Source organism: Notamacropus eugenii, chromosome 5 (genome assembly GCF_028372415.1).
Source record: "Notamacropus eugenii isolate mMacEug1 chromosome 5, mMacEug1.pri_v2, whole genome shotgun sequence".
In the NCBI taxonomy this organism is placed as follows: domain Eukaryota; kingdom Metazoa; phylum Chordata; class Mammalia; order Diprotodontia; family Macropodidae; genus Notamacropus; species Notamacropus eugenii.
The window spans coordinates 197816565-197838267 of record NC_092876.1 but is presented as its reverse complement, the minus strand read 5'-3'; the positions used below and the strand labels follow the sequence as shown (position 1 = coordinate 197838267).

Here is a 21703-nt window from a genome sequence, read left to right as displayed (position 1 = left end):
CCATTAATTTTATACCTGAATCATAACTTGTTTCTTTCTTATTTAATATGCTTAAAATCATTCCTGAACACCTCAGAAAATTTTAGAGTTGCAGTTCGCTGTCTTGTTTCTTTCCTTGATCCCTAGTCCGGAAGGCAAAAGGAAAACCTCTTATCATTAGCTGAAACAATGATATCGAAAGTCACGTTGTGTGATTCTGACTCCTGAGACCTATGAGTATCAAGCACTTAGATATGATTCAATAGAAGAATAACCAGTTATAAAAAGCTTTCCTCTGCTAAAGCTTATAGCTCTTCCTTTCCTGTCCTGAATTGCTGTCCACCCACTGCAGATGTGGAAGTTACATCATGCTGTTCAAGACTTTGTATTTCTTCTCACCATTTGTCTTTGGGTTCCCGGGGGGAAAAGTCTTATTACTGGTACTAAAGGTATTAATGTTTCCATTATCATGTAACAAGACTTACACTCATTAAATAGAATTAGAATCATTAATAAACTTCAAATAACATGAAAGGTCAACTAATGACTATTCAATGGCCTGAATTGGACTGCTCCCAAATCATCAACAAACATTGAGTACCTACCCTCATAAAAGGCACTGTAGTGCCATAAAAGGTGGGTGCTTGAAATTCAAAGAAATATGGGAGCCATTTCCTACCCTTATAGTCTAATTGGAGATCATATAACTGCCAGGTCAGCATTATAGACAGGAAGTACCATAGTAGTTCAAAAGAAAGATGGGCATGATCAGAAAGACTTCATGAAAAATGTGGAAATGGGTCTTTGTGGAGAAAAGGAAGGAAATAGGCATTTACTAAGAACCTACTATGTGTCAAGTACTGTTCTTTACAAATATTATCTGATTTGATCTTCAACCATCCCAGGTTGTAGGTGCTGTTATTATCATACCCATGTTACAGTTATGGAACCTGAGACAGATGCTAAGTGATGTGCCCAGGGTCTCACAACTAGAAAGTTTCTGAGGTCCAATTTGAACTTGGATCTTCCTGGCTTCCTTACTTCCACCAATCTATCCACTATGCCACCTAGTTTCCCCTGGTCAAATTTATGAAGGGTAAGAGGACCATCGAGAGAATCCAAGGTGGTAATATTAGTACCTACCTTGAATGGGAGGTTCCACTGAAGTTTGGCTTTTATCTTGTCAGTAATGGGGAACAGTTCTTGAGCATGGGGTTTCATGTACAAAAAAAGTGTTTTAGGAATTTTTAAGTAAGTCAGAAGACCTAGAATCCCATCACTAATTGACCATTTATTTAATTTTCCTTATCCAAGCTTGTTTACTCAGGGTGAATATAGTATGGTCATACTACCTTGAATATATCTGACCTCAAAAGCAAAGCAGAATTGGGTCAAGTTAATTCTTGGGTAGGAAACTACCTGGAAGTGAGTACATACTTAGTACTGTTGGCTAAAAGTGAGAGGTTAACCTGGTGTGTATTGCTTGATCTTAACTGAGTGTGATTTGTTTTATTTTGTTTTTTTTAATATTTTATTTGTTTTCAGTGTTCTACAATCACTTCCATATAACTTAGATTTTTTTCCCCCTCCCTCCCCATCCTTCCCCCACTACCTACTCCCTCTCTCCCTAAGATAGCATACAATTTTATATAGGTTCTACACATACATTCCTAATAAATATATTTTCACCTTAGTCATGTTGCATAGAAGAATTAAAATGAATGGGAGAAATCATAAAACAAACCAAAATGTAATACAAAAGAAAATGATCTGCTACATTCTGTGATCTAGTTCCATAGTTCTTTCTCTGGACGTGGAAGGCATTTTGCCTTAAGTGACCATTGGGAATTTTTCAAGTACTTGCATTGCAGTGAAGTTCTAAGTCTACCAGAAAAAATCCTTGCACACTGTGGTCAGTGCTGTGCACAAAGTTCTCCTGGTTCTGCTCCTTTTGCTCAGCATCAGATCACATAAGTCCTTCCAGGTCTCTCTGAAGTCGTCCTGTTCATCATTTTTTATGGCTCAATAGCATTCCATTACATTCATATACCACAGCTTATTCAGCCATTCCCCAATTGATGGACATCCCCTTGATTTCCAGTTTTGACCACCACAAAGAGAGCTGCTATAAATATTTTTGTATATATGGGATCCTTTCCCATTTTTATGATCTCTTGGGGATACGGTGCTAGAAGTGGTAGCAATTTGTTTTCTTGCATTGTAGTGGATAAATATATTAAAAAGTATATGTCAGTGTTGTATGAAATTATAAAATACATTTCTATGAGACTTATTTACTCAGTCTACAGAGCTTCTTGCTTATTCAATAGAGTCCTTTAATGAATTGGACTCCTTGCATTAACTGAAACTACCATGGGTCCAAAACTCCCAGGTTGGGAACCATGGCTATAGATAGGTATGATATAAATATAAATAATGTCACATATAATATATAAATATAAATTGATATATAGATAGGTATAATATAAATCTGGTCTCTTATTAGCTTAGCAAAGTGTCTAGCATTAGTACATGTTTAAAAAATGTTTATTGATTGGTTGATTGATTGATTAAAAAAGATTGAGCCTGAAGGTAAGGGTACTAGTTAGATACGAGGTATTGGGACTTTAAGGTTCAGAAAATGAAAAGGAAGAGACACACTATTAATAACTGAAATTCTTAGTAGTGATCTATAATATAATAATCTATAATTACTAGTAATTCATAGTAATGGATTGTCATCAAGGCCCAGTGATTGGAAATGAGAGGAGAAGAATGACTCTGATTAACTATAGGATTTGCGTTACCACAAATAAGGAGACTCTCAGGGTTAGAAATCCATTGAAGGGAAACGTGGTGTTTCATCATGGCGGGTTTGAGGACATCCAACTGGAGAGGTTCCAGCAAGTGGTTGGAAATGTGGAACTAAACCTCAGGAAAAGGATCAGGGTTTGAAATGTTGGATTTGGGAATCAATGGATAAAGCTGCTTATTGAAGCCATGTAAGCTACTTGGAAGAGATTATACCTTAGAAGGAGTCAAGGATCTTTTAGTGGGAGGGAGAAGGAAGTGCAATCTCATCCCAGCACTTAAGGAAATGGAGATGAGGAGGTGCCGTGAAGTGGTAGGACTAGATGGAACACATTGCCAAGAAAGAATAAAAAAAAGCCGAGCTATGCAGGTGTTATAAATCATGTCATCAGTGGATAAAGCTGTACTCCTGGAGTCGGATGACTTTAGTTCAAATCTGACCTCAGACACTTACTAGCTATGTGACCCTGGACACTTAAGTCACTTTATCCTGTTTGCCTCAGTTTCCTCATCTAAAATGAGCTGGAAAAGGAAATGGCAAACCACGTTAGTATTTCTGCCAAGAAAACTCCCAAATGGGTAAGGAAGAGTTGGAGATGACTAAAACAATTCAACGATAGATAATTTTTATAGATGATGAACCTGAGACATTGAGAGATGAAGTGGCTTTCCTAGGTTACATAAGTGTTGCAGCAGAACTCAGACAGGAACTCATACCTCCTGGCCTCTGTGTGTGCTCTTTAGACTTTGCCCTACCTTTTCAAGAAAGGGATGAATATTGTTACACAGAGGTCAGGGAAGGATAAATGCTGAGAAATCCTTTGAATTTGGCAAATGGGGACTCACTGATACCCTTAGAAAGAGCAGTTTCAAATAACAAAACCAGAAACCAGTTTCCAGGGTGTAAGAAGATAATGACTAGTGGAGGAGAAGAGGAGGGATGCTATCATATATTTGTCTGTTTTATAGGTTAGGATGGCTTAGTAGAGATTCTTGTGTCTTCAATTCCATATTATTTAAGACTGTAAATTGCAGGACAATTGTAAATCTATGTTAGTGAAGGGAGTTTCCTTACTGAGAGTTTTGCATTCCAGTGAAATCACAGGAAGAGTCAAAAAGGGTTCATAAATACTTCAGTTTGCCTGAATTTGTGAATGCATTTGGACAGACTAGGATGTGACCACATAGGGAGTAGAGAGAGACTTAGGAAACAAGAGTTTTAGTCTTGGCTCTGACTCTAGCTTGGGCAATTAGTAGAAGCAACAATGGATTCAGATTTGAAGGATCTGGATTCTGTCCCAGTAATCTGTGTGAATTTGGGAAAGTCACCTTTCTTGGCCTTAGTTTCTTAACCTATAAATGAAGGGTTTGGACAAGATGATCAGTAAGGTTCCTTCTAGTTCCAAATCTGTGATGATATTATCACTAATACTTACTGAGTCTCAGTTTGCCCATCTTAAAGATTTGACTAATACAGTAAAATTTGGATAATCTCTTCTTTACTTATGTATGAGGGTTATGAGGAATATATTTTGTGAACCTTTAAAAGTAGTCTACTGCTTGTTTATTCAAGGTGAGTATACTATGGCCATACTACCCTGGATATAACTGATCTGAAAAGCAAAGCAGAATTGGGTCTAGTTAGTTCTTGGGTAGAAGACTCCCTGAAAGTAGTCCATTTTTGATTTACATTTGAAGGTTAAGGTGTTAAAAGTTTGATACTTTGGGCTATGTGATCCTTTCTTTGTGGCATATTTCTCTCTCATTTTTTAATAGGTGAGGAAGTAAAGAATCCCCAGAAAGCTATCCCTGTGGGAATTGTTGCATCCCTCTTGATCTGCTTTGTGGCTTACTTTGGGGTATCAGCTGCTCTTACGCTCATGATGCCTTACTTCTGCCTGGATGTGAATAGCCCATTGCCTGATGCTTTTAAGCATGTGGGCTGGGAAGGGGCAAAGTATGCTGTAGCTGTTGGCTCCCTCTGTGCTCTTTCCACCAGGTGAGTTTTGATTTAGTTAAAAATGTTTTTTAAAAACAAATATAGAATTACCCTGAAGTGAAAATTGCATCCAGATCTAATACTTTTGATAACTTTCTGTGTGACCCATACTTAAAACAGCATCTCATGACTGAGAATTGGGGGTTCAGAGATGGTGGGAGAGAAATGGATCATTTATCAGGACGATGTCTTTGTTTGACTACGTGTGTTTGCTTCTAGAACTGTTGGTTTATTTCTTATAAGCTCACTATAATGATAGCCTGATGAATTTTGCCTTTTTCCCCCCTAATATCTAGTCTTTTAGGTTCCATGTTTCCCATGCCTCGAGTCATTTATGCAATGGCTGAAGATGGACTACTGTTTAAATTTTTAGCCAAAGTCAATGAAAGGACCAAAACTCCGATTATAGCAACCATAACTTCTGGTGCCATTGCTGGTAAGAATTAGAAAATGATCTACATGAGTGTCAAAGCACATGGTGTGGTTATTTTGGAAAGAAACTTCTTGTAGCTCATGATCAGGCAGAAATTGAAACGGAGGCCACAGAATCAGGAAACTTTCTTTTGTGAGATTCATCAGAACATTGTGACGTATTTTTCACCATGCAATCAGGAGAACTCAAAATACATTTTCTTACTCTGAAACCATTCACCTCTACTCTTAGTCAGTTGGTTCCATGTTGATCTTTTGGCCAGGTGATTTCCTCCTTAACTGTATAAACCAAACATTTGATTTATATGTATTATAGAGTATGAACTCATGGAAGAAAAGGATATTTCCCCTTTAGAATTGCTGTTTTGTAATAGGTGCCAAGTGTATCCCTGGGGACGTGGACAGTAAGAGGTCTTCTCAGTTTAGGAAGTATTACTTTTGAAGTTGTCTTGGCTCAGAACTTGTAAGGAATTTCAGACCCTATCAAGAAAAATATGTTTAAGTCAAAACAGGAAGGAAACTTGACAGATACAAGTGATAGGAAATCTGGAGTTCTCATGCCAGATTTCTGCAAAATTTGAAAGTGATAATGCCTGCAGTTGTAGTGACAGGTTGAGTCCTTATAAATGAGCAACATAAAATCCTCAAATGAATTAATTATTCTCTAAATATTATCAGTATTGGTATGTCTGCTAGTTACAGCATTTAAATTATTTAATATAAGAAAACCAGTGTATGATCTCATTCTTTTTAACTTTGATAGTGGGCGAGACTAGGTCATCAGGGATAGATTACAAATATGGACGAGGTAGATGGAAACGTTAAGGGACCTACCAGTTAATTTAAAGTTGTTTGATGATTAGAAATAGAGAAAGAGACATTGCCATTTTGCTTAATTTGGAGAGTACTTAATTTGATCATGTGCACTATTTTTTTTTATTGTTCTTGATTTCCTCCTTGTGGAGAGGGGAATAAGGGATAAGTTTTATAGGGAAGTAGTAAAACGTGTCGTTCACCAAAACAGTTCTGTCATTCTGTTATTTTTTTTGTGGTTAGCAGTTGTCGATTTCATAGTTCTTAGAGTAAGAATTTAGGCATTTGTGGTGTGTTTAATTTGGTGATAGTTTTAACAGCACAGAAGACCGTTTGTAATTCTTTTGTTGCTACTAGTATTAAGTCTCGGGGTGTCACTAACCCTAATTTCTAGCTCTGTCTCTGTCATTTAAATAGTTGTGTGACTTTAGATAAATTGCTTTAATCTCACTGTTTTAAAAAATGGGCATTATATGAGTTATAAATTTGTAGCAAACACAAAGTGAAAATTAAAAAAAAACACAAAACTAAGCCATCCCTTTTCAACAAATCTTCTTGACCAGTTAGCCAAAAATAGTGAGGCAAAATATAAATCAGTAAAAGACTTGGTAATGTCCCAGTTCAATATATTCATTTTATAGATAAGGAAACTGAGACCCAGCAAGATGATAAATGCTGGTATCTTTATATTTTAATTAGGCATACAAATATTTTAAGTAGTATATAGTTTTTAAAAAGTGGGTATTATATATTTATAGCAACCATAAAATTAAAGTTGAAAAAAAAACTAGACCATCCCTTTTCAACAAATCTTCTTGATCAGTTAGTCAAAAATAGTGAAGCATATGTATGTCTAATTAAAATATAAATATGTACATACAAAATATTCAAATAACTGCATACCTATTCTTTTAGAATTTATAAAATTGATCATCTTTATTAGAAATTTGGCTTTTCATTTGGATATCTATATTTTCAATATTTTGCCAGTGTTGTTGTATGTTTCAGAGACATTAAACACACATCCCCAAAGAAGTGAAAATGTGTATCACATAGAGATATCCATGGTGGGTATGACCAGGATACAACATATGAACAATGAAGTGCTTCAGGAGATGTTAGAAGGGTGTCCACCCAAGAGCTCTGTTGGTATCCTCAGGATGTCAGGGAAAATTGGGGTTGGGCTGTAGCCCCTGTAGGAAACATAGAACATAGTGAAATTAGAGGATGTAGACAAGAGTTGCACAATATATACAGGCATGGATGGGTTTTGATACGCATTATCAAGAATATGCAAATTGAGATGATAGGTCTATTTGAGTCTCCTCAGTCTTTCTAAAGACCTTTCAGAGAACAACATCCAGGAATATACATAGAATTTAATTTGGAACCTTCAGTCCCAGTGTTTCTAGAAAACTATATACTTATTCTTACAGGTAGATCTGTGATCCCATCAGTGATCTGTACCCATAATTTAAAACTCTTGCCTTTGTCCCCTTTTTTTAATCATAAGGAGGAGGGTCCACTCAACATACTGAAGGACCTTCCTCAGTTTCCCCTGATACCTTAAGGATATATACCTTAGTGGAGCACATAGACTGTTCATCAGATATCTTTTGCAGTTGAATAACTGGAAGAAAGGATACTATCAAAGAAACTGATGGTACTGTATCACTATGGGCTTTCCTTAGGTAACAATCATGCTCCAGTGATTATCCTGCACCATGGTTTGCTTTGTAGTTTGGCAGTTTATCATATGGCTTCTGGTTTTTCTGGTCATTATTTATTGTTCTAAAAACAACCCACTGAAAGACATAACATGTTCTTTCCCATTTGAGTTCTTTGAATAGCAAAATAGGTCTTTGTGGTACATATATCTGGGTGGTGGTTTAACAACCCATATTTCTGACTTCATCAGATGTTGATTTCTACTTCCCTTCTAGCTGTGATGGCCTTTCTTTTTGACCTGAAAGATCTGGTTGACCTGATGTCCATTGGAACTCTCCTAGCATATTCTTTGGTGGCAGCCTGTGTGTTGGTCTTACGGTATGCATTTTCTCTTTTCTCCTTATTATGCACTAATCACTAGCTGGTTACCATGGAACAAATGAATACCATCTGATTCCCAACCTGTGTGAGAAGGGTTGGGCTTTCCAGTAACTGGAAATTAGACAATGGTAAAAACCCATGACAAAGGTCAATAATAATTCTAGTCGTGTGGCGAGAATGATGGCTAGTTGGCCATGTGCTCCAGTGGTATTCTTTTGATGTCCAGAAAAAATGAAGAAGGTCCTCAGAACTTTGCGTAGCACACTATGGCAAGCTTAGCAGGCATGGAAAAAAGTTTCACAGAATGGGCAAACCTGCATGACTTGTGATCTGCATCACTGGGGGTCATGTCCACATCCATGAGGTAACAGATCCATTTGAGCATTGTATAATAACCCTGTTAGTACTATGGTGTTATAGTGCCTACTTTCTTTCAAAAGGAAGCCTTCAGCTGGAGGTACCCCATTAACAAGATTTGCTTGAAGATATAAAAGAAACATGTATAACTTAACCCTCATACTACTATTTCCCTATTCTCTGGGAGCACCAGAGTGAGATGGGGGAGGGTATGACAGAAGAAGACAGGAGAGAGCTTGACAGAGACAAGACTTCTAACTTAGCTGGGGTCCTGGAGCAAAGATTTTTCTTATAATTATATATAATTATTTGTTATATTTATATATAATATGTAAATATGATTATATAATTATAAATATTATATACACAAATGTGTATATGTATCTACATATATGTTAGTTTTTAACAAGTTTTTATTGATGTCTTTTATGTTTTACGTTATCATAACCTCCTCCCTTATTTCTCCCTACTCCCCTCCCAGAGAGCTATCTCATATAACGAATAGTATTTTTCAACACACAAAAAAGGAAAAAATCAGCCCACTTTATGAATACATTGAAGAAGTCTGAAAACGTGCATCATGCAGCACCTGTGGACCTTTCACCTGCATAAGGGGGTGTCCTCTCATCCCTCTTTATTCAAATCGTGCTTGATTTCCACAGTTTACCATTTTCCCTTTGGATGTTTTTGGTGTGGTTGTTTCTATTTACATTGTTACCATTATTGTATGTGTCATTTTCTTGGCTCTGCTTACTTCATTTTGTCTCAGTTCATATCGATCTCTCCATGCTTCTCTATTTTCACCTCATACATCATTTCTTACAGCATAGTAATATTCCATTGCATCCAGGTATCACACTTTGTTTAGCCACTCCCCAATTGATAGGCATTCTCTTTGTTTCTAATTCTTTGCTTTCACAAAAAAGTGCAGCTATAAGTAATTTGCTGTTTTGGGGGTTTTTGTTATTGGTAGTTTCCTTGGAGTAACGAAACCAGGAATAGAGTTTCTGGTTCAAAGGACATCTTAGTCACTTTGTATAGTTCCAAATTGCTTTCCAAAATGGTCGTACCATTTTACAACTCCAACAGTGCCTTAGTGTGCCTGTCATCACACAACATTGATTATTGCTATTTTACATCATTTTTGCCATTCTGCAGGGTGTGAGGCGAAATCTTTGGGGTTGTTTTGATTTCCATTCCTCTTCTTAGTCATTTGGAACATTTTTGATGCGGTTGTACATACTTTGTGGTTCTTTTGAACTGTTCATATCCTTTGTCTTTTAATGATAATAATGATAATAAAACTAACGTGCATTAAGTGCCTACTGTGTGTCAGGTGCTTTACAATTATTGTCTCACTTGATCCTCACAACAGCCGTTGGAGGTTGGTGTTATTATTATCTCCATTTTATAATGGAGGAAATTAAGGCAAACAGCTTAAATGATTTGCCCAGGGTCAAACAGCTAATAAGTTTCTGAGACTGAATTTGAACCCAGTGCTCTATCCACTATGCCACCTGGCTACCCTGTGAGTCTTACATATTTGTTAATTGTTTATGTATCTTAGGTACCAAACTCTTAGGGAAATATGATTTAAAAAAAAACTTTTTCCCCCCATTCAACCACTTCTATTATTCTAGGAGCATTAATTTTGTCTGTACTATGCAGAAACTTTTCAGTTTCATATCATCAAATGTATCTATTTTTTATTTGTATTTCTGTTTTGTAATTTAGTAATTAACTCTGTTTCTTGTTTTGTTAAAAATGAACTCTTACCCATCACTGTAAATGATCAGTTTCTCTTCAGATTTTTATATGGTATTTTTAGTGTGTAGTATAGAAGATATAATAAAGGTATTGCTCTAAGCCTAATTGCTATCAGACTGATTTCAAGTATATGCAGCTTTAAGGATTACAAATTGTTTTATAAGTAACACCTCATTTTATCCTCACAAAAACTCTGGCATGTTGGCTCTATTATTACCCTCACTTTATAGATTGGGAAACTGAGGTTGAGATAGATCAAGTGACTTGCCCAGAGTCACAATATGTTTTGAGACCAGATTTGAACTCAAGTTTTCCTGACTCCTTTTTTAGTGCTCTATTCATTCCCCCATCTCACAACTTGGTCTCAACAGCTAGGACAATAAAGTAATTTTTGTGGCATTTGAAGATTTAAAGAATTGAAACTAATTTTTCCCCTTTGACCTAATTACAGAAAGAAGGTCACGGCAATAACTGTGTTACTGTTTTGTAGGTACCAACCAGAGCAGCCTAACTTGGTATACCAGATGGCCAGAACAACAGAAGAGTTAGACCTTGTGGACCAGAATGAAGTAGTGAGCACCAGTGATTCTCAAACAGGATTTTTGCCAGAAGTGGAGAAATGTTCTCTAAAAGCCATATTATGTCCAAAGAACACAGAACCTTCTAAACTCTCTGGGTTCATTGTGAATGTCTCCACCAGCCTCATAGGTAATCTCTTTACGTAAGGCACCAACATTGGATAATGATAACTTGCTTCTGCAGGTGTTTACCTGTGAGGTAGATAGTGTGGGGTTTTTCAGGAAATTGAGGCTCAGAGAGTTGAAGGAGCTTACCTGCCTATGTTCACATAACTACTAAGTGTCAGCCTGGGCACTTAAACTGAAATTTTCTGACCCTTGAGTCCTGTACTTTTTCCCCCACTGCACCATGCTGCATCTCAGTAAACTTTTGTAAGACCTACCTTCTGGCATTTTAATCGTTTCTGGCAAAACTGAAGGGAGATAAGAAGGTACCTTCCTGCTTCCCTAAGGTGATTATGATTTTGTGCAATATTTTAATAGTCATATTAAGAGAAAAAAATGGAAAAAAAAACTATTTCTTGCCCACTGAAAATAAGCATTTCTTTTGCAGAGAGATTGAGAGTATCTGATGTTAGTCTCTGATTGCCAAGTGAATGGTTAAGCACCTGCCTCTCATTTTGTCCTTTCTAGGAATTCATATTATCATCTTCTGCATTGTTACTGTCCTTGCTAAAAAGGAACTCGAGCAGGGGGCCCCATGGGTGATTGCCGTCCTTGTAGGATCAGTTTTCCTCTGCTTCGTCATCACCATCCTCATTTGGAGACAGCCTGAGAGCAAAACTAAACTCTCATTTAAGGTAAAGCACCTGTTTCCAGATATGTTTTTGCAGAAAGTTTGGTCACTATGGGAACTACCATTTAGGCAAGACTACAGTATTGTATTATACACTCTGCTCTGTGTACTCTCTTGGGAGTATTTTCCACTTTGGTGACCACTGCTAGCCATTTTCAGGGTGAATGACAGTTTTGAGATTGGGGACTGAGTGTGTGCAAACTAGCCCACTTTGACAACCATATCTACTGACTGGCTCTCGACACCAGACCTCTTTCTGTTTCCCATCCCACCTATCCAGACCTGCTTCTGTATGTACCCTTTTGCCTTTCCCTTTCATATCCTCTTAACTCTACTTACAAAATTCCCTTTACTGGTTATCTCTCTCTTATATCCCTATTAGAATATAAGTTTTATGAAGGCAAAGACGTTCTCTTTTTAAAAAGAATCTGTGTATCCCCAGCACTTAAAACAGTGTTTGGCATATAGCAATCATGTAATAGAAAGTAATTGGACAAAGTAATTCATTCACCTTCATTCATTAATATATGTGGACTCTCTTGGTGTCATGAGCTCTAAACCTGTTAACAATGTCTTGTCAAGGGACAGGAGAGAGTTCAAAGATGTTTAGGAGTAGGGCAGTGGGTATGTGGGGATCCCCTATGAGGAGGCTGGTAGAGATCATTCTCACTCATAAGATCAGTTTCAGAAAACTACCCATAATACCACAGATCATCAGAGCTGGAAAAGACCTCAGAGAGCATCAGTTCCAATCTATACTTAAAATAAGCATCCCCTCTACAAGAGACCCACGTGGTCATCCACCCTTGCTTGAAGACTTTTGTTGAGGGGAACTCACCACCTAGCAAGGCAGTGCAGTCCAATATCATATAGATTGAGTTGCTAGGAATCTTTTTTTCTTGTGTTAAGCCTTTCTTTCAGTGAATGTGGAAATTAGGGCTCAGAGTTAATATTAAGGTGGAGGGCCAAATTCTCAGCTGTGGCTCCCACCCCTGTAGATTTTTGCCCTTGTGGAATAACATGGGCGTTTTCCCTTCTCAAAACAATCCCTTGGGAATTTGGGTGTTTCCAGGTACTGCATAGGTGTTCAGCAGAGTGAGTCCTGAAACCTAACCTTGTTTCTTTGCAGGTGCCCTTCTTGCCATTACTTCCAATTTTGAGTATTTTTGTGAACGTCTATCTCATGATGCAGCTGGATGGTGGTACCTGGCTCCGGTTTGCTGTGTGGATGTTGATAGGTAGGTGGGAGCCCTGGGACTCCTTTCTGCCCCATAGACTTCCCTTTAATATGTTAAACATCTTTTATTTCCCTTGTTCCCTCTTTCAAACAGCTGAGCCCTCTTGAATACTCTCTACTTCTTTGTCCCAAGGCCTCTAATACTACATTGCTATTTCTATTCTCTTCTATACTTAGCAAGAAACTTGATTTATTAGAGACTTCCTGCTTCCCATACTTCATAATAAAATGTGAAAAAAAAAAGGATTCATTCAGCAAATTTTCTCTAAAGCAAATGAATTTCTAGTTGGTTTTCCTTATGTGATACTTTGCATTTTATAACCCAGGACACTTATCTCAGCTGCTAATGAGGCCAAGGTTATGAGCTTGAACTACATACTAGTTGGTTTCTTTTCACTTAGAAAAGAAACATTTCCATGGGACTGTATGCAGAATCCCAGCCAACTTATTTGACAAATGTAGGTTGTGGCCACAAAGGGAACCTGTGAGAAACTTGATAGTTTGCTACAAACCCCAACATCAGTCCTGGAGGGGGAGGATGGTGGACTTGAATGCCAGGACCCTCTTTTGTTGGGAGTGACATGATGACCTCATGTAAGGTGCTATAAAAGTGGAGGTGGCCATTAAGTGATGTTGGTCTATATTGGGTATGGTTGTCCTGGGGTATCCCCCCCTCCCCACCCCACCACAGGTGAAGTCACAGCCCAGTGCTATTCAGCCACTTGTTTAAGTAGCTGCTGGCAGTCAATGGCACTGATATCAACAGAAACACCATTACTCTAGTGAGATTTAGACATAGTACTCACTTCCTTCGGTCAAAAGAACAGGTAATTTTTTAAAAAACCAAACTGTTCCTTACCCTTTTCTCTATTCTTTGTGCTTGAGGCTCCAAGACAGATTTCTTCCTCATCTCTCCCATAGCCTAGGATATGGATGCTCTTGACTCTGGCTTGAATTTAGCAAGGGGCATTTGCTTCTTCTCTGTTCCTTTTCATTCTGGCCAACAGTCACTGATTCTCAAAGTACAGAGTCAGGAGAGCTGTTTAATATTTGATCATATATTGGTATAGCTGCCACTTTGCCACATGAATGAGGTTGGCTCGCTTTGTTGACTCCCATAGGATGTTTATACAGCCTAATTAGAACCAGGAGGACCTGAATTCAAGTCCCTCTTGAAACATTGTCTTTGTAATCCTTGGAGAGTCACTTAACTTTCCAATGTCCTAGGGAACTCTCCAAGTTTGAATTTTGATTTGTAAGGGTAAAGGGATTTTCTGCACTGCAAATTCCCTGTGTGAAATCATCAAATCCTGACCTCCCTACTCTGTTTCCCATCCCGCAAAGGTGCTTAAGTGAAGGTTCTCCCCAACCCCATAAATAAAAGCATTAGCTCAGTATCACAAGATTAAACACATCCTGTGCCCTAGACTTTTAACCCAAAAGTTTCCTATGAGGATCTTTTTTATCCTTAGTCAGCTGTCCTAAATGCATCTGCAGCCCCTCTGAAGTAAAGTGGCTGGTTACCAAGTCCTTACAGGGAGTATAGCCCCAGGAGTTGCAGAACTCAGCAGATAGATAGCCACAGTGCCCTCACACAGAGTGTGGCCCCCGAGGGCGGGGGCAGTTCTGCCTTTGTATCCCTGTCATGTACCAGTGCTCAGTACATAGGAGGCCCTTAAGAAATGCGCGAGAAATTGAATAGAAGGTCATTGAGTTCATCCCAGTGCCTTGCATATCATTCCATTTAATGAATATGTGTTGATTGGCTAATCTTGGGGGTTTACTCCTTAGTACGATGATGTCTGCAAGTGCTTTGAATCTGATTCGAACCAAAGAAGTTCTTCATTGTGCTTGTCAGTGTATGTCCCTATTTGAACATTGATTTTTCCTTTTTTAGTTTTATTGGTGCCTTTTGTTTTCATATCACATTCCTTTCCAAATATATTCCCCTCCTGCTATACACTTAGCCTTCCCTTGTACCAAAGATTAAAAATGAAATAACATTTATTTTTCCAAATATAGTAACCCAGTCCTGGTTGGCCTTGGCCATGTGGAATACTTACCATCTACATAACCCCAAATTCAATGCAGTGTAGAAGTCCCTTTAGTGAGTGACCCTTTTACATCGCCCATTGTCTGGTTTTGAACAGAGGTAGCACTTGGCTGGGCTCTTTGGCTGAGGCTAAGCAGCTTGAACCAGGGATACACAGCTTGCAGATTCCAGTGTGTTAATGCTGAGTTTTCTTTCTTCTTTCCTCTTCATCCTTACTTTCAAACAGGTTTCTTAATTTACTTTGGCTATGGTCTGTGGCACAGTGAAGAGGCATCCCTGGCAGCTGGTACAGCAAGAACCCCAGATAACAGTTCGGACCACTGCAAATGATCCATGGAACCCTGGACTGTGGTGGGGATAGCCACCCCCTTCAGAGACAAACAGCTTTTGCCTCCATGACTCCGAAATGAGAAAAAACGCATAAGTGTGCCACCCTCTCCCACCCCCTCTTCCTGCCCTCCCTCCAGTACTAACCACAAGGTGCAATTAAGTTGTGGCTTCCCCTAAAAGTTCATTTTACCATAGAGGCAAAACTCCAAGGAATCTAGCAGTCATTCAGTCCCCCCAGACAAAGTTATAACCCAGGCCAGTTAATTAAATGCTGGCTTTGTTTTCTTCTCTCCCTTCCCCTTTCTTCAAGTCACAAGAAAGCCTCTCTTCCCTGCTCCATAGTTAGGGCGACCACTGCCATTGGCAGAATTGAGATCCTTTCTTTGGTTCCACTTCCTTCCTCCTCGGATTCTGTATTTAAATTTGAAAATGTCTCATCTCCATAAATTCAGTACCATACTTTGTAATTGAGAGTGTTGGGCCATAGGCTGGGCACTGCATCCAAGAAGAGTTTTTCCGCCTCAAAATGGGGTCAGTGCTGCCAGACAAACAATAGCCATTAATTTAGGAGGTGAGGGAGAAAAACAGGTTTTTCATGTTTTTCATTTTCCCTTTTTCTTCCTCCCTCTGTCTTCAAGAAAGATCTGAACCACTTCATATCCAGTCCTGTTTGCCTCTCTAGCCCTCTCTTCCATTCATGCTTCTGTTACTGTGGTGGACATATCAGTCACAATTCCAAACATGAGGACTATGTGGTATCATGAATGGTTGAGGTGCAGATTTGTAACTGACTCTTGAGTTCCTCCTTGGGATGTGTCAAAGTGAAGTTACCAAAGTGAAGATTATCATTGGACCTGCTTCTCATTGACTGAGATTGGCTTTGAACCGTCCTGTATGAATGCTTTTGGGTGACTTTTTATGTTTACCTAAAGCAGGGATGTGTAGGGAGCATTTCCTGACTCTTCACTGACTCTGATTCTCATGTTGCTGCCTTTGATGAATGTCTCTAGGTTACGGAGACATCAGATTGAAGTTGAGTGTCAACTTCAAATTAACACAGCTCACCATGGGGGATGGGGATGGTAGTAGTAGTGATACATGGCAATTCACCTGAATTTCTCTTAAATATTTTATTCTAAGTCCCAGTTGGCTGTATCCATTTTTAAGCATATTAAGATAGACTTTGGCTTAAAGAAATTTGACACCTTCCATTTACAATTTTATCCAGTAAACCCAAGGAGACATCGATGGGGATGAGAATCTAGCATGGCTATGTTCACACTAGATTGTTAATTCACTTCCGAAACCTCATTTTTATTTGCTTAGCCCTTGGGTCTGTAATGAGTTATTAACTGCTGTGGTACCACCACCAAGTTGGATATGTCCATAAAGATGAACACCATCATCATCATGGACAGACCCAGTTTGGGAGATAGTTCAAGAAAGTTATATACCATTCTGCATTGTTGGAGTTGGGGGAGGGGGGCTGGGGTAGAGCATCTAACTTATATCCAAGTGACATTAGAGCTAGTTGCCTGGATATGTGGATTCAGTTTGTTTCTTCCTACGTGTGCCAACCTCTTGGGCTGCAAGAGTTCGTTCTAAGAGTCAGACTGCCTATTGCATTCCTACTTAGTGTGGGAGCTTAGACCTGATTCACATTTAGGGAGAGAATACACCTTCCTACCAACGGGTAGGTTGTGGTTCTTGTCTAGAGCTGCTTTCTGCATGATTTGGAGCAGATCTTTCCCTTCCTCCGTGCCAGGTGTAGGTAGCTCAAGGAGTACTTCATCTCTTTGATATGACTTGGATACCTCAAAGAGGCAAAAAAAAGTCAATAATTTGTGTTCATGGGTTAATGCCACAGCCAGGCAACATGGAAAGTAGAAAAGTAGAAAAAATATCTCTTTGACCCTTAGTTTCAAACTTCTCTTCCATCTGATCAAATCTCCCCTGTTTAAAGATTAAAAACTAGACCTATAATTTCATCAGTCTAGGTAAGTACTACATGAGGATGTTCCCTCTACCGATGCAAGTCAATACCTCCTCTGCAACTTAGTGATTTGCCCAGAGTGCTGGAAGTGACTTGCCTAGGATCAGTCCAGCTAGTATGTGTCAGAGGGAGGACTTTGAATCCTCTCTTCCTGGCTCTGAGGTCATATTTACTGCACCATTTTTTCCTTCCCTTCCTTCTCCCATTTCCTTTTAGGAGCCATTTAATAAGGTTGGATGGCCAGAAAGATGCCTCAAGGGACCTTGGATTGTGGAGAGTTGGCCCCCATTCCTTGGTCTTTGTTGTATAGAAGTTTGGAAGCCAGCAAATCCCTATAGTGGTTGTCTTGCCTGGATAATTGATCTACCCTAAATTTCCACAGACAAGTGAAATAAATGGAGAGTCCCCCCTTCCCTTCCCATTACACTGTTTATATTAAGATAAATTTGTGAATATTCTTGGCAAATCCTAGATTTCCAAAGGAAAAATATTTAATTTATGTAGCTATAAAATAATTTTGATAAATATTAACTTTTTTGTTGAATATTTAATATCTGCCATCTCTTTGGAACTGGTCAAAGGTTTCCTTTTCTTATAACATATTGAGAAAATGGACACAGTAGGAAGAAAAGGTTTGGGATGAAAAATTTTACTTCCATTTCTTTGGGGCAGAAATTTTGCCTTAGGTCCAGCCCTTGTTGACCATATTTAGAGTTGACAATCCACTTCTTTCTCATGAATACCCATTGTCCCCACATTTCAAAAAGTGAGAAAGTATATTTTGTTTCTCCACCAATTTTTCCTGGAGAACAAGTTCTTTGAGGATTACTCTTCCTTATCTTCCCTGTGCCTTAAAGCCTTAGTCAGAAATATGCAGAGGCCCAGAGAAAAAGAAGGAACCTTCCTTACACCCATCTCCCTTTTCCATTCAGAAGGCTTACCATGTATATAGACTGCGTTGTCACTGTACAATGTTTTAGGGAATATTTTGTATAGCTAGCAGCTTGAGCTTTTTTCACTGGATAAAGGAATGAGGAACTCAGAAACGTTAGCTCAGTTTGGCCAGGATTGGGACTCCAATTATCACACGCTTTCTCATCCCCCCCAATATTTTTCTTTGGTGAAGAGACCGTGAAAACAATAATTTAAAATACCTTGAGTCTTTTTCCACAAGAATTTTGGTACCTTATGTGTTGCTTATTCATTCTTTTCCTCCCTAATTCAGACTTCTGCTATAGTAGAAATACCCTCAGGGGAACAATATATGTGTTTTCATCTGTGTATGTAGCCAATAATTGTGCTTCAGTCCCTACTGCATACTTTGGAAAGACCCATTTAGACTGGTAAGAGCTGCTTCCTTCCTTCCCTGATTCCCCACCCCAGCCCGCCCTTTAACGCACATTTTGTTTCACTGAAGACCTAAAATCATTAATTTAAAAAACAACTATATTCCCCTCCCCTTCAGTGACAGAAAAAACAGCCTAGGCTGACTACATTTTACATGGCTGTGGGGTATGTCATGGGGCATATGCTTGAAGGTAGGGAACGTTTCATTCTTCTCTTTGTATCCCTAGTGGCTCGCTAGGATAGTACCTGCTGCAGAGTTGATATTTAACAGATGTCAGTTGTCTCAAACTTTCATGAATGATCTTAGCATTCTTACTATTTGATGCTTTGAAGCAAAGCAAAGAATAAAAGAACTGATTTGATTGTTGGGCACAAGTAGACTCATCCTGACGAAGAGGGCTGTATAATCTTGGGATCTGATGCCAAAATGATAGATTAGGCCTTTCTCGGTCCTTGGCTGTAGCCTTTTGACTGAGTCCAAGTTTTACAGAACGAATCCTTTCATTTAGAGGATTTGTACTGTCAAGTTTGGATTCAGTCAAGGCCGCCCTTGGACCTCGGAGGACCTAGAGGGCCACATGTGGCCTTGAGGCTGCAGATTCCCCATCCCTGGATTAGGGTTATAGGTATTGCTAGATGTGTGCAATAGATTCACTCTGGAAGATGATCTGTTAACTTGCCCCATGGGAGAGTAAGTCTTCCTCACTTGAACACTTTTTTTTGCATTGAAGCATCATTATTCACAATCTATAAAAAAACTGCCCACCTCTTGTCACCAAAGAAGTATCAGCTGATAGATATTGTGGAGCCAAGGGTGTGAGGCACTGTGAAAGACTCTGTCTTTCTTTTTTTAGGGCAAGTGGGAGGAGTTGTAGTTAGTATTTATGGGCAACAGGAACAATGTGCCCTTCAGTCTCCCCTAAGCACCTATGAAGATAAAATGACTTGTGTATAGGTTGTGTATATTACTGATGTATGTAAGTGATGTAGAAAATTGCTACTTAAAAGTGGAATATTAAATATATATTATAAATAAAATTGTTCATTTGCTGCGGGAAAAGGGGCATTTAGGTAGAAGGCACTTGATGGGGAGCAGGAACTGTGCATTTTACCTGAGATGTTGCTGGATTTGTTTTTAACTTTTTCTTTACATGCTTTATTGATCCAATGGTGCAAGAAACCACCTCTATATCTCATCATTGCAGACATAATGCCTATTGGACTTTTAAGGCAAAAGATGTCAACTGAGTTGTCACTATAATTCAAGGATCTTAAGGAGAAGGATGGTTGATTACTTATCTGTGAATAGCAATCACGTCTGGCAAAAAAGCTAGAAAGCACTTATCAAAGTTTTCCTGTCATGCCTTTGGACATCTAAAAGACGCTACCTCTTTCGTCTCCCAGGAGCCTGAGTCCCCCATCTTTCATTTGCTTTCTGTGGAACTGGTAGTTTCAAAATCAGCCAGTCTGAGAAACTAACACGATAGAAGACCTTGCCTTTTAAAAAGTCCAGACCAAAATTTCCTCAGGGTATTAGCACCTGGCTTAACAGCCAGGAAACAGAGCAAGTGTAAGAAGCATTTGGACTTCGTCAGATTTTGCTTCCTTGATGACATAGAGAGTGTTAAATTGAGCCTTGTTTTTTCCAGATGCGAAAATTAATAATCTGGATTTAAAGTTAAAAAATTTCCTGCATAAGTTGTGCCTTTTAGCTTGAAGACTTTAAGGAGCACAAAGGATGATGACAGTGAGGATTGGTTTATTATCAAACCTATAGTAAACATATGTGGTCCCTTCAGTAAAGTTTGCTTTTACTGAGAGGAGCTATGAAAGAGTTGTCGAATTTTAATTATATATAATGTATATATTTTTTTTGCTTGTTCAACGTCCTATTTTTCTAATAACTTCTTATAATTGTGATGAGATTTTAAGTCTAATACTTACTGTAAATCAAATTGGTTTCAGCTGCTCTTTAGTTTTAATTTTTTTTTTTAAACTATGTAAATGTAGCCATCCCTTTTTTTAAACATGAAAACGGCCCCTCTGGGCAGTGTGTAGACCTTTCACAGTGACAACACTTTACATGGAATTAATCCTCTCCTTACCTGTTATCCTCCCTTACTTGTAAAATCCAATTCTTGTGGCACAGCATTAAATATGGCTTCCCAATGCTACTAAATGATGGCTGTCGTTTCACTGGTGTCTCCTTTCTAGTCAATGTCATCTTTAGAAACATACTAGCATTTATAAAGTTAGCCCAAGCTGGACATTATCAGGGGAGTTCTCTGTGTATTATACGGAGAGGTGACTAGGTCAGTCAGTGGAGTCCAGAAGGCCTTGAGTTCAGATGTGGCCGAAGATACTTAGTCTCTTGGTAGTGTGACTCAAGTAACCTGCCTGCCTTGCTTTTCTCATCGGTAAAAACAATGAGGTCTCAGGGTCACTGAGACTAAAATAAAACAACTTATAAAACTCTAAATAAATACCAATTCTAAATTTGCAGAACTTTAAAACTGTTTTTATGAAGTTGGAAGATATCTATACTTGCTTCCCCGATGGCTTTGGTGTTTCTGAATCATTAAAGCACGCTCCACCTAGGTTTCCCTGTCTCTTGGAAGGAGGTTTGTTTGACATTTCTAGCTGTAGCTTTCCAAGATTGGGTTCTCAATCAAACACTGTTAATACTAATCGTTCAATTACTCATCTTTGGAAACAATAAAAATATCCCCTTTCTGTGCCCGACTCTGGAAAAAGGAGTTTGATCAAGAGGGATTTCCTGAGGTCTCCTTGGGTAGTTCATGGTATAAAATCACATGGCCTTTGCCAGTGATTTGAGCCTAAAACAGAATGAACCCAATTTCAACTTTTCCCCTGGGGCTTCAACTAACACTACTTGCGTTGTCTTTCCTCTACTGCTTGGATCCTCAGACTCTTGTTTAATCAGGTACTTTCTGCTAAGTACATAAATTGAAAGATAAGAAGCATACCACATTCATGCAATGGGAAGAATGAATTTGGAGCTAGGTTGATGGGTTCAAATCCTTTCTTCTGACCCTCCTTTCCTGCCCTAAGTCTTGGCAAGCTGGCTTCAGATCAGCAGGCAGTACTGAGTTCCCAGTTAGTTGTCTGTCTAATGTGTTGTGCACAGGCACTATTTGGGCC

General features: G+C 38.8%; 1 protein-coding gene across 4 annotated transcripts in view; it reads left to right on the top strand.

Moving 5' to 3' along the window:
• SLC7A1 (solute carrier family 7 member 1) overlaps positions 1-20723 on the top strand; it is a 70969-nt gene extending 50246 nt beyond the window's left edge. For all 4 annotated transcript variants that reach the window (XM_072611828.1, XM_072611827.1, XM_072611830.1 and 1 more), the window contains 7 exons: positions 4567-4789; positions 5086-5225; positions 7978-8080; positions 10698-10915; positions 11419-11585; positions 12711-12819; positions 15098-20723. In XM_072611828.1, coding sequence (XP_072467929.1) covers positions 4567-4789; positions 5086-5225; positions 7978-8080; positions 10698-10915; positions 11419-11585; positions 12711-12819; positions 15098-15201 — 1064 coding nt within the window. In that variant the 3' untranslated portion in view covers positions 15202-20723. The remainder of the gene's footprint in view (positions 1-4566; positions 4790-5085; positions 5226-7977; positions 8081-10697; positions 10916-11418; positions 11586-12710; positions 12820-15097) is intronic.
• The last annotated feature ends 980 nt before the right edge of the window (positions 20724-21703 follow it).